The 12,864-nt window shown below is 35.7% G+C and overlaps 1 protein-coding gene across 1 annotated transcript; it reads left to right on the forward strand.

Annotated features, from left to right (window-relative positions):
• The first annotated feature begins 679 nt into the window (after window positions 1–679).
• Window positions 680–12,483, forward strand: LOC118261913 (ADP-ribosylation factor-like protein 8). The gene is made up of 5 exons (XM_050701337.1): window positions 680–897; window positions 4,142–4,222; window positions 6,384–6,457; window positions 6,943–7,104; window positions 8,046–12,483. Exons 1-5 carry the CDS (start codon window positions 775–777, stop codon window positions 8,167–8,169), a joined length of 564 nt encoding a protein of 187 aa, XP_050557294.1. The 5' UTR covers window positions 680–774; the 3' UTR covers window positions 8,170–12,483.
• Window positions 12,484–12,864: the final 381 nt, after the last annotated feature.

Here is a 12,864-nt window from a genome sequence, read left to right on the forward strand (position 1 = left end):
CTGTTTCTTGTACGAGTCCTAGCCCTAGGACGCAAGTGTAGTGATTATCAATCATGATGGTCAATGATACAGGGCCCCGGGAGTCAAGATTAATGTTAGTTCTAAATTAAAACTCATAAAATATCTCAAGACTATTCTATGGGTCAAGAACGGTCAAGATACTTGCCAGTATAGGACATACGAATATAGTATACTTATAGGTAACGTTGTGTTGTTGCAGCGTTGTTACACCTATTCGTGCATTCTCGTTCTATGTTCATTCTACAGTATGTGTGTCATTCAAACCGTGATTAACTAATTAGGGCTTTCATTGCTCTTTCTTAAAGATTTTTCAGTAATAAAAAATTAAAGTTTAATTTGAAGTTATTTTTAGATTTGTTAATAATTTTATTACACCTTTAAACGTAGTACAATATTAAACCTGGTAACACGGAAAGTTTTTTTCAATATGGCAACACTGAATTTGACAGTAATTTGATACGTTTAGTTATTATTTTTGTAGATCCACAACAAAAAAACATGAGAATCACAAACAAATTATAAATAAATATAAACGATGGAGAAAAATATTTAATGGATTTTTGTTTCTTTTAAGATCTTTCATCGTATATTGAACTGTATTAATTAACTTTACAACAACTTCGACCACGTCATCATAAAGTGTAAACTAAACGCGGATTGATATCTGTCAATCAAATTGTACAGCAGATTTTCGGAAGAGGCGTTCATTAATTTACGTTTTTTGCCTAAAGCACAGTGGTATTATCGTTAAAAATGCTTGCTATAATCAATCGTATCCTTGATTGGATTAAAAGCTTGTTCTGGAAAGAAGAGATGGAGCTAACACTGGTTGGATTGCAGTACTCGGGGAAAACAACTTTTGTTAACGTCATTGCCGTTAGTATTATCTGAAAACAATATTTTTATGTTGTTTGAACTTCCTTATAGTCTCTACACAATTCTAATGCAATTTTACATAATTATTAGATCAATTTTACAGTCTACCAACAAAGTTGAATCTGTAGAAATGTTTGAAAAATCATTATTTTTATTATTTTCTAATGATTATGTATCGTCTGCTAGAATTGTGTGATCTCATTGTTCATTTTGTTGTTTTTTTGTGTCACTCGCTACAAAGGAACTTAGCAAAGAATGTTACATAGTTGAAATACTAAAATTAAATATGTAATCTCTACATCTTTGCTCTTTGCACACATGAAATTAGATACATGTTTAAATTAGCATAAAGAAACTATTTGGTCATAGTGTACTATCCAATCAAAATTCTGTTGCACTAGATCTAAGCATGAGATATTCTAATTAACTAAAATAACTCTATAATTATAAATTCAACAATTTAATTTACTTCTAAAAGCTTTCTAAACATAAATATGAGAGTAAAAACCCTTCCATCATCAATTACACAAAGAATCTAACAACTAAACTGGAACTAAATCAATAGTTATGATGCTTATCATATAATAAACATGTCAAACACAAATATGTGCAGTACATATCTATCTATGTATGGTTTGAATACATAACAAGAAGGGTCACATTTCAATTGACAATAATAAATTATCTCATGTCCGATTCCAATGTCAATATAATAATTCCATCCACTGTAGTTCATTTACCCTTTATCTTATCATAAAGATTCTAAGCTTTCTTTATTCCATTAATTATGTTATATTATCGTCGGCATACTGCAAGAAATCATTTATTGCAAAAAAATACTTAATATGTTTTTATCTATAGTGGCCTTATTTTGACACATTCTACAAAATAATAAGTACTTTTGCGTTGCCCAAAAGGGCCCATAGTTGGAACATATTACTGTATAAAATTGTAAATCACACTGTACACTATGGATGCATTAAAGTGATTTGATTTGAATATGCAAAAACAAACTTCATCAATGTAATTATATTTAGGATAATATGGGCAAATCAACAACCAACCAATACATAAATCAAATTATAATACTGTTTATCTCAGAATAGTGGATATGATAAGTATCACATAATGACTTCTTGCAATAAGCTGACATTATAGATACAGAGACAAGGAATGTCTGAATATTTTTGTTTATTGGACAGCTTTAGTTAAACTTTCATATTTCATTTACACCTCAACAGCCTGTAAGTGGCCACTGCTGACTAAAGTCATTTTCTCACACACAGAAGGTTTGAGCTTTAACTTCTTGTCTATCAGTATATGAGACACAATAGAAAACACATTGTATCTTGTATTGATCTGCATTTCTGTATCATCATCAGTCTACCGACATCCACTGTTGAACAAAGGCCTCCCCCTAGTCCTCCATGCATTTCTGCATACCACGGGTTAATCATATTGCATTTTTATGTAATTAGTTTATCATTTATTTACTCATTTAACTTCCTACATTAGTTTATTAATGTCTATAATTACAAGATAAATAAGAAATGTCTTAATTACCCTGTCCATCTGTTCATTCAAATATTTTATTATCTAATCATAGTAGAATCTTTTGTACAGTAAAAATGGGAGCTTGTCCATGAATTTGTAAGCTAAAGTGTAAAATATGTATTGTGTTTATTTGTAGCAACAATCAATAAACCTTGACTTTAATCTCAATATGATTCATGCTGTACCTACATTTTAGATTCATTGTTGACTGGATAAAACATATATACAATCCATAACTACACAAACTGAGTTCAGTTTTGCACCCTACTAGATTTTTTTCTATTTAAATATACCTAATTATATTATATTATAGTTTGATTGTACACAAAATTGTCATTTATATTGTATTTATGAATAGATTTAGTCAATTGGCTTTTGGAGACCTAGACTATTTTTATAAATGTCTCACAATGCTTGCTATGTTATTTTCTAGTGTCTTCATTCATGGTGTTTCATACACATCACAATCAGACCATGCCCAATATGAAGCCATAATATGGTATACAACAACTATTTTTAGTTCAGCCATAAAATTTGTTTCATGTGTGGTGTTAGTTCTTTTTAATTAGATGACCCAGAATGCTAAGAGACTAGCCATCAGAACACCACATATGTGGTCCGGTAAGGCTGATTGATGACTGCCCAGTGGGTTACCGGGTCTGGCTCTGGCTCGAAAAGCAGGAGTAGGAACGGGGCAACAAAAATGTAGCAAAAGTGTGTTAACAGTTACATACTTAAGTGGGTCTATAGGGGCATTACCGTTGTTGATATGTAAATCTAGTTTGTCATTGTAGTTTTAGCCAAAATGAATATGCATAAGTTCAATAACTTTTAGCATATTTTAATTAATTAATTCAATCAAACATGAAAATATACTGTTATCCGAAAACTTGATAACACATGCATGAATCAGAATATTATTTTGTTGTAATGAGAGATTCTGCTAATCTGCCTAATGTTGAAATATACTGTTACATTAACATTTACGCACAATATAAGCGTTACTCACAAAAAATATATTGCAAAGGATCTATCAACTCACAATTTTCATGTTTAGATTTGAAAGAAAGAAAAACAGTTTATTTGCACCATTATAAGATATTGCAGACAAAACGAGAAAATAATTTGAAAAATTAATAAATAATCAACAAGGCCCAAAAAGGGCAGTGGTCAGCTAAAATGTCCTAACCCGAGCATGATGGCTTGAGTCATGGTCCTAAATATTCTACCACATCGACGCTGATTTATATTTGGTAGTTACCTATTTTCATTCTTTCAATGAATCACATAATAAAGGTTATTTTAAGTGCCATTGTAAATGTGGATAATTATTTACAAATATCCTTGTTCTTCTACATTTCATTGGACTGCTTGTAAATGTTTATCAATTTTTCATTATTTCTTTTCTAGCTAATGATTTCTTTTTTCTTGTCTTGAATTTTATTTACTTAGTAAATATATTTCTTTATAAGGCACCATATTACATAACCCGCCTCTTTGTAAGAGATTATGTAGAGTTATTTGCTACAGAGGGCTATGAGTTTGGTTTACGTTTAACGAGATCTCGTTCGGCGCTCTGATTGGTTGGTTCATTCGCACCGGCCAATCAGAACGCTGAACACTAACTCGTACTAAGGGTACAGAATAAAATGTTGTGCATTTAGTAATGTTTTTATTTTTATTTCCACAGTCCGGGCAGTTCAGTGAAGACATGATCCCTACAGTAGGATTCAACATGCGCAAAATCACCAAAGGAAATGTCACTATCAAGGTAAATATTTATATTTTTATCAGTTGACTTAGTTAACCCGGCAAACTTCGTACCGCCTCAAACATTTTGTTCTCGCCTTTTAAACCTTCCCTGGACTTCCACAAATAATTGAAGACCAAAATTAGCCAAATTGGTCTAGCCGTTCTCGAGTTTTAGCGAGACTGCAACAGCAATTGATTTTTATATATAGAGATTTATTTATTTTGTTTTATTGGACTCCTAACAAAGGATACACTTACATGCTAAAATACAATTTACAATAATTTACATGGTCTTGTGATCCTTCAATTACAGGGAATCACATCCTACGAATTTAAACTTGAGCTATTAAATAAAATTACAAACAATATATTTAAATAATAAATCTCATTTATTTAAGACTTAAAATATTAAAATTAAATAGTAATAATTATTGTTTCTTAATCTGAGTTTAGTTATTGGCTTGGGTGTTCCTAAATTACTATGCAGAAATTGATAATAATTGCTGATGAGACGCTAGAAACATCATTGAAGTCTTTTATATTAGAAATATAATATAATAATAAGTTGAATGGTGACATAAATGCAGGTAAAAATAGTTTAGAATTATGCTCTTTTTATTTTAGTGACTTGTATGCATTAGATGCATCAAAATTTGCATAACACCTTTAGCTAATATGCTGTTTGCAGATGATAAGTGAAAGTCACCTTCGTTGTTGATAAATCACGTTTAATTAAATACTCAGGTTTATGTTGACAATAAAAGTTACATTTACGTGATTCCGTGTAAAATTACTTTGAACGAAATTTATTAACTTTCTTGTGGGATAGATGCCTAGACTACCTAGCGGGTTTAATGGGGCTCTGGCTCGATAAGCAGGGGTAGGAACGGGGTGGTTTTTAGTCAGTAAGAGTCTGACACTCCTTCTCGCCTCACCCAAGGCGGGAGAAGTCATTGGATGGTATTCCCTCTGTAAAAAAAAGATGCATCATCCTGATGGTAAGCGATCACCGAAACTCAGCAGCAGTGCGTTGCCGGCGCGGTAAGTCCCCTCTTTGAGGAGTGGCTAGAGAGGCGTCACGGCGTCCTCACCTACCGCCTGACGCAGGTGCTTACTGGACACGGAAGTTTCGGTAGGTACCTGTTTCGGATTCGGCGGGAGGAAACGCCCGGGTGTCGGCATTGCGTGGATCACCCGGAGGACACGGTGGAGCATACAGTAGCGGTATGCCCTGCATGGGCTGAGCACCGCCGTGTCCTTAGGGATGTGATCGGCGACGGTGACCTCTCGCGTCCGGCTTTGGTTCAGGCCATGGTGCGGAGCGAGGGGGAATGGGACGCCGTCTCCTCCTTCTGCGAAGCAGTTATGCTAGCTAAGGAGGAGGCGGAGCGCGTGAGGGAACGATCCTCCTCACGCCCCAGCCGCCGCAGAAGACACTCCGGGCGTCGGGGATCGCGTGACGATCTCCGGCCACCGTAAGTGCGGGTCTGCGGACGGCGAGCAAGGGTAGCTCGCCGCCCGACCAGAACCAGACCCGTGCGTACGGCGCGTCGCGTTCCGCGCGCGCCTCAAAGAGCCAGACCACCACAGATGGGGCCCAGTAGGGCTGATGCCTGATTCGGAGCTGCGGACAACGTAAAAGGTTACCGGGGCTCCGGCTCAAAGCAGGAGAAGGAACGGGGTGGTTTTTAGTCAGTAAGAGTCTGACACTCCCTCCCGCCTCACCCTAGGCGGGAGAAGTCATTGGATGATTTTCCCCCTCAAAAAAAAAAAAAAAAGTGCGTTGCCGGCCTCTTATAACGCGCCATTGAGTTCTATCTTCAGTTCTCCGTATCCAAGCACTACCTGTTACTTTAAGTATATAATATTAATTGTTTCTGCTTCGTTGGTCGAGTGCTCGCAAGTGCGACTGCCGGACAAGAGATCTCGGGTTCAATTCCCGGGTCGGGCAAAGTATTACTAGACTTTTTCGGTTTTTCGAAAAATTCTCAGTGGTAGCAGAGTTGTGTCCAGTCTATGGCAATAGGCTCACCCCCATGGGACATATAACACAAATGGTGAAAGATGGGTACATTGTATAGCGGCATTACGTACCGTAATGTGCACCTCTGCCTACCCCTTCGCGGATAAAAGGCGTGACGTTGCTTTTTTTATTAATTGTTTTTGTTGTTAATTTCCAGGTTTGGGATATTGGTGGCCAGCCCAGGTTCCGCTCCATGTGGGAGAGGTATTGCCGAGGAGTTAATGCTATTGTGTAAGTAACATATTATAGACTATTTTTAATTACTTAGGCGTTACAGGCTAGATGTAGATGATCTTCAGTAATGAGGAACATGGCTCAAGGATATGTTTTAATTTATATTGTACTAGCTTCTGCCAGAGGTTTTGCCCGCTATCTTGTGGGATAAAAAGTAGCCTATGTGTTATTCCAGACCGTATATAAATGAATTCATCCAGATCCTTTCAGCCATTTGGGGTGATTGAGCAACAAACGTATATACAGGCTAGTGCTGAAAATCAGCGACTCAAGCTATCGCGTTCGGGTCACGGCATTTTAGCTGAGCACTGGTCTTTTTGCGCCGTGTACACCTTTTCTTTTTTTTATGTATATTTTCTATTCATCAGTTTTGTTACGGTGCAAATAAAGTGTTTTTCTTTCTATACAAACACACAAACTTTTGCCTATTAGTGAGATAGTTATAAAGCTACATTAGGTACATGATGAACTCTCGTCCCCAGCTACATGGTGGACGCGGCGGACCCGGACAAGATCGAGGCGTCCCGCAACGAGCTGCACAGCCTGCTGGAGAAGCAGCAGCTCACCGGCATCCCCGTGCTCGTGCTCGGCAACAAGCGCGACCTGCCGCACGCGCTCGACGAGCACGGACTCATCGAGCGGATGTAAGTACCTTTTTATTTAAGTAAGTTTTATTTAAGTGTGGGAGAGCCATGCTTCGGCACGAATGGGCCGGCTCGACCGGAGTAATACCACGGCCTCATAGAAAACCGACGTGAAACAACGCTTGCGTTGTGTTTCGTTGTGTGAGTGAGGTTACCGGAGGCCCAATTCCCCCCTTCCCAATCTTCCTCATCCCCATTCCCGAACAACAACCCTTAAATTCCTAACTCCCAAAAAGCCGGTAACGCACTTGTAAAGCCTCTGGTATTTCAAGTGTCCATGGGCGGCGGCGATTGCTTACCATCAGGTAATACGTCTGCTCGATTACTTCGATGTCCCATAAAAAAACCTCATTTTGATTATCACATGACTTCTTCCACCTTTGCTGAAGCGAGAGGAAGTGTCAGACTCTTACGTCTTTGACTGCCAATAGAAAACTGTTGAAAGCAAATCCTCCGCTAACGTCGGTCACCGGCGACCACCACGCCGTTCAATGTGTTAGACCAAAACCATCCCGTTCCAACTTCAGTTCCATAGTTTATTCATTCCCCAAAATTCATTAAGATTAAGTTTGATTCTTTTTTTCGTGCAAGCAACATCAACAAAATATTTCTCCTATAATGTTCAAGAAGAAACATTGAAGAAACACGGTCAATAAAGTCAAAGTCAAAATCATTTATTTCAAATAGACCAGGAAGGCACTTTTGAACGTCAAAGCAAATATAATAATATTAATAACGTCTGTCTGTCGGTCAGTCCTCAAGTGGAGCTATTTGCCAGTTCCAAAGTGTAGATTCCTATGGAGAAGAACGGGCAAGAAACTCCATAGGTTACCCTTTACAATAAGATTTACATTCACAATAATATTGCACAATACGACACTATCATGAAAACGAGGCAATCTAGAATGAATAGAATTTCACTATCAAATTATTTCGCTCAGGAACCTGTCAGCTATCCAGGACCGTGAGATCTGCTGCTACTCAATCTCGTGCAAAGAGAAGGACAACATCGACATCACACTACAGTGGCTCATCGCGCACAGTAAGTCCGGCAGCGCGCGTTAATCGCATACCGATATCGACTCAATGTGCAACACATCTTTAGCACTTAAGGCGCAGTTTTGCCTGAACTTTCTTCGTATTTAATGTTCCTCGTTTGATTACATCTCTATGCGACGAACGAACACGAAATATTATCACAATATTGGTGACTTACACTGCACAAAAGACAAGTCTTTTGGCTTCGTGAAAAGTCAAAAGATTGGCCTCGCGAAAAGACTAAATAATGCCTAAATCAAATTGGACTATGACATTACCAAACTGGTCGATTTGATCACGGAAAGTGGACTCTAACTGTCGTACTCAGAGACATTTAATGATTACTTAAACTATTCCTTAGGAACGATTTTGTTCCGAAAACCATTGCTTAGGACAAGTTTAGGTAACCATTAAACGACTCTGAGTGTGGCGGTATGTGGTAATTTTCTTTGATTAAGTCGATTATTCTATATACATTTGGCTACGAGACTGAAAAGGGACATTGAAGAGACTGCCAAGTATACTCATACTTCACATGACTATTTCCTGACTCTCGGTTCATTTAAGAAAGATTCGTGGGAAATGAACTGCGCCTTATGTAGACTGTGCTTTAAGAGATGACATTGTTGCATTATATTGTAAGTTGCGATCACAATGGCGTTCAATACTTTATCGCAACGTACCTATTACTTGAATAAGTAAATTATATTAGAAGTAGGATTCCAAAACTACGTGTTTTACTTTTCTTTCGTGAATTTAACACGTATGCTTCTGTTTAAACCAATATTGTAATCTTAAAGCAGTTTTGATAGAAGGAACAATATTCTTTTTTTTGTAGTCTTGCCTCAAGTATGTTTGAATACGTTGTGAATAAAGTATTGTTCAAGCCAAACGTGTCGTGATAAATAAATTTAGCTTGAGTATTGCACTCTCTAAAACAAATGTTGGATGTGGTAAATTATCTTGTCACAACACAACCGTTGGCTTCAATTTGTTTTCATTGTTTGAAAATGGTGCCAAGCTGTAATTTCATTTGTTAAGATCATATAATTAATTATTATTTACATGGAATATTTATTGAAATGCAATAATTATGTGAAAAGATAATGTTGTCACATTACATAATGTACGTTCACATCTAAAGTATAGTTTCTTCTAGATTAATTTATTGAGAAAGACGTTTCTTGCTCTTCCTGCTGACGTTTCCTATATATATATTTTGGATAGTTAGAATATCACATTAAAGTAAAAATTAAACCTGAACATATCAATTGTATCGCGTTTAATTTCCAGTAAAGTTGAACATTTGATCTGAGAGTTGCTATATTTTAGATGCAGTACTATCATAGTCTATCGTGTTAGACTATTTAGATTCCTTAATAATATTAGCGTTATATATTATAAATATACTTATCTCATATTGTTAGCTAAAAAAATAAGTTTAAAGGTATCTAATGTGCGAATAATTTTGTTGTTTCCTCGTTAGGCGCAACCTGTATATAACATGAACAATCTACGTTAATTATGTATAAATTGAAGTACTGTTTTGAGGTATGGACACAATATTTTACGAGAATTTTCTATACCAGGACCAAGAAATCGTACGAAGTGAAAAGACTCCTATTTAGGCTAATGTGCTTAACGATTTGCAGACATAGAACCATAGGCGCATTGACCTACAAAAGTAGATCGTTTAGGCTTGTAATAAAGATGATTTTCCATTGTAAAATAGTGTCTTCATGACTCAAAAACCAATGATCCTTATTTATTTTTGTCTTCCAACAAAATTATTCATACACTAGCAATGTTTTGTCGAATATAGAAAGTCACTAGATGTGTAATTAATTGAAATTGAAAACCCGCTTCGACTGCACATTATGTTTATATAAATAAACGTTTATATATAGTTATATCTTGTAATATACGTAGATTTGACAAGAGATGTTGGAGTTCTTATTACATGGCGCTGGTGTTGACAAATGGTAATTATATAAAATTATATTCAAAACATTGTACAAGCAATTTGCGACACTAGCGCCATTGATAAGCGACATGTAACTAAATCAAGATGTAACCTCTTTGCTGGAAGAATGTCAGAGTATTGAGTTAACAGCGTTTAGTATTATTTAATTACGAACATTATATTTGGAAGATTATCTCAAATAGTTTCACTGAACAATTGTTATTTTTTGTTACCAAATTAAAAATTATTATTATTTGTTCTCTTCAAATATGTAAGTTTACAAATAATCAACGAAATTGATTACCTTTGTACGGGATAGGTTAGTCAAGAATTTAACCATAATTAATAATATTGAAATTAAATAAATGTTATATTATATAATCGTTATACGGAGTTTTCACACGCAAAGACAATAACTGGGACGATTTATTTGGTCTACGTAAAGGAAGCCATACCATGCTCAAAGAATGCCTGTTTAGGCACTATGTATGGCGCTCTTTGCAAACAGTTACAAACTTAGTTTTCATATGTACTGTATTTTAAAAACATGAACCTGGATAGATAAATTTTACATAGGCATAGCAGTTGTTACGTGATTTATACTATGGGGGATTTTTACCTGACTTGACAAACATGGTTTTGTTAGTTATCGCCCGAATACTGAAATGCTACTCAATTTTAAGTTGTACTTAAATATCGTGCTATCTCTGTCATTTTATAAAGAATTGATAGGGACAGAACTAGTTTTGAGAGCGTCTTAAAATTGAGTAGCGTTTGAGTATTCGGACATTAATCTCTTAATCCTTGGCGAGCGTCAAGTCTGCAACGATCTTAAAACGTAGCATTCCAATTTTCATTAAAAATTATTTGAGGTATTTGTTCAATTATAATAATTATATTATTTTTTTATATATAATGGTGCGTTTATATCGTATGGCTGTAACTTATCTTTTTCTATAAAATAATATAACACACGCAAAGATGTAATGAAAATCAAAGTGTCTTATTTTAACATTATAATAGCCTTTATAATAATACTCAGTTCACATCAGCGCAGAATCGAAGCGTCAATCAGATGTGTCATAGCAAATTCACTCTTTTTTCTGGAATATGTATAATTGTATACATTTTCCTTTTAGGATATAAGTCAGCGTGAATTCCGTAGAATTTCGGTGTTTCTTGTTCGGGGTTCGTTACCTTGAGGAGATTTGGGTTTTTATGAAGTAAATGAGCAGACTGATCACCTGATGGAAAGCGATTAGCGCCGTCTGAGGGCACCTATAACACCAAAGGAAGTGCGTCTCCGGTAATTTTTTAAGGCTTGAAGCGCAGAAGTGAAGCGTAAATCAGAAATGACACAGCAAATTCTTTCTTATCTCCGGAATTTAATGTGCATTTTCCTTCCAGGATATGAGTCAGCTGTCTGAACATTTCATTTCTCTTCAGAGTAGTCGGATAGGAAAAGCCGGCCTCATCTAGCTATTTCAAATATTGACGTGTAAAAGTGTTATTTTGTAACCTACTTGTAGAAATAAATATCATTTATCATTTACCTCGCTTACCACCTGATGGTAAGCCATCAGCGCCTGAAGACTAGAACACCTGCAACACCAGAGAAGTTAAAAGTGCGTCGCTGGCATTTTCTTCAAGGCTTGAAGGTCGTATCGGTTCGGAAATACCACCTTCGTAAATCCTGGTGAACATTATATGATGGTGATTGAGGAAGTGCTGTTGTTTACGATTGACGGTCGCTAGGTGAATTTGCTATCACATTGATTCATAAATATGATGCTGTGATACTCTATTACTGCGCTAATGTGAATTGACACTAAGGATTGTTGATCATTTGCTCAGAATAACGCTGTTACCAGATATTTAGCAGGAGTTTGGATCTTTATACGATATGTACTTCGTTATATAATGGTTCTATTACCACTAAAAGATTGTTATTATTGTCTATTTAGTTCGATCGATATGCAAAAATATGAGAAAAAAATTCTATCGATATTTTTATTTGAAATCGATTTTAATTTTAAATTCAGAACCTACAACTTAGCTAACATTTAACGTTGGATTAGTCTGATGTATGTAGATTGTTTGTAAACATTTGTAGATTTTCGAACAAAATAATTTAAAAAGTAATTTAAGGCCTTTTGCTATATACAATAGAGTTTAATTTAGCTTGTCTGTTGAAGACTGTCTCTGTAACTCGAGTTTGGTTATGCTTTTATACGAATTTCACTATAACCGCAGTTTGTGCAGTGCAGTTTATTTTTCTGCCTCGCCTGAGGTTATTTGGATTAGGCTGAATCACTAAGAAACCGATTGTTTCTTTCTTATTAAGTTTATTAAAATAAAAGGCATGAATTTGAAGAAAACCCCAGTGTTTTTGTGAGTTTTTTCTTGTTGTTACCTAAGTAGGTTAACTATATTTTGGGAGAACAGAATTTTGAAATACGAAATTAAACTTTGTTTGCAAGGGGTTAAGGTTAATCTTTGAACGGTGCACTCCGACACCTCGACTATATTTTGTTACAAAAGACCCGATGCTACATACTACAATATTTAAAAAATTATTTAAATAGCAAATACATACCTAGCTCTTTCTATTGTACTCAAGATATTATCGGCTGATAAAGTAATAATTAGATACAATCTGCATAGATTGACGTCTGCAGTGCTCATATATTAAAACATGATTATTTGATTACTAATTATGATACAGCATAAAAATCGTATTCATTTTGTCTTGTGCCTTG

The sequence above is a fragment of the Spodoptera frugiperda genome, chromosome 20, assembly GCF_023101765.2.
Source record: "Spodoptera frugiperda isolate SF20-4 chromosome 20, AGI-APGP_CSIRO_Sfru_2.0, whole genome shotgun sequence".
Classification (NCBI taxonomy): domain Eukaryota; kingdom Metazoa; phylum Arthropoda; class Insecta; order Lepidoptera; family Noctuidae; genus Spodoptera; species Spodoptera frugiperda.

Excerpts from the sequence above, each read along its gene's own strand:
- LOC118261913 (XM_050701337.1), top strand. The coding sequence starts at position 775 with ATGCTTGCTATAATCAATCGTATCCTTGATTGGATTAAAAGCTTGTTC. Across the intron at positions 898-4,141 it reads CTTTTGTTAACGTCATTGCC|TCCGGGCAGTTCAGTGAAGA; the intron begins GTTAGTATTATC and ends TTATTTCCACAG. Across the intron at positions 7,105-8,045 it reads CACGGACTCATCGAGCGGAT|GAACCTGTCAGCTATCCAGG; the intron begins GTAAGTACCTTT and ends TATTTCGCTCAG.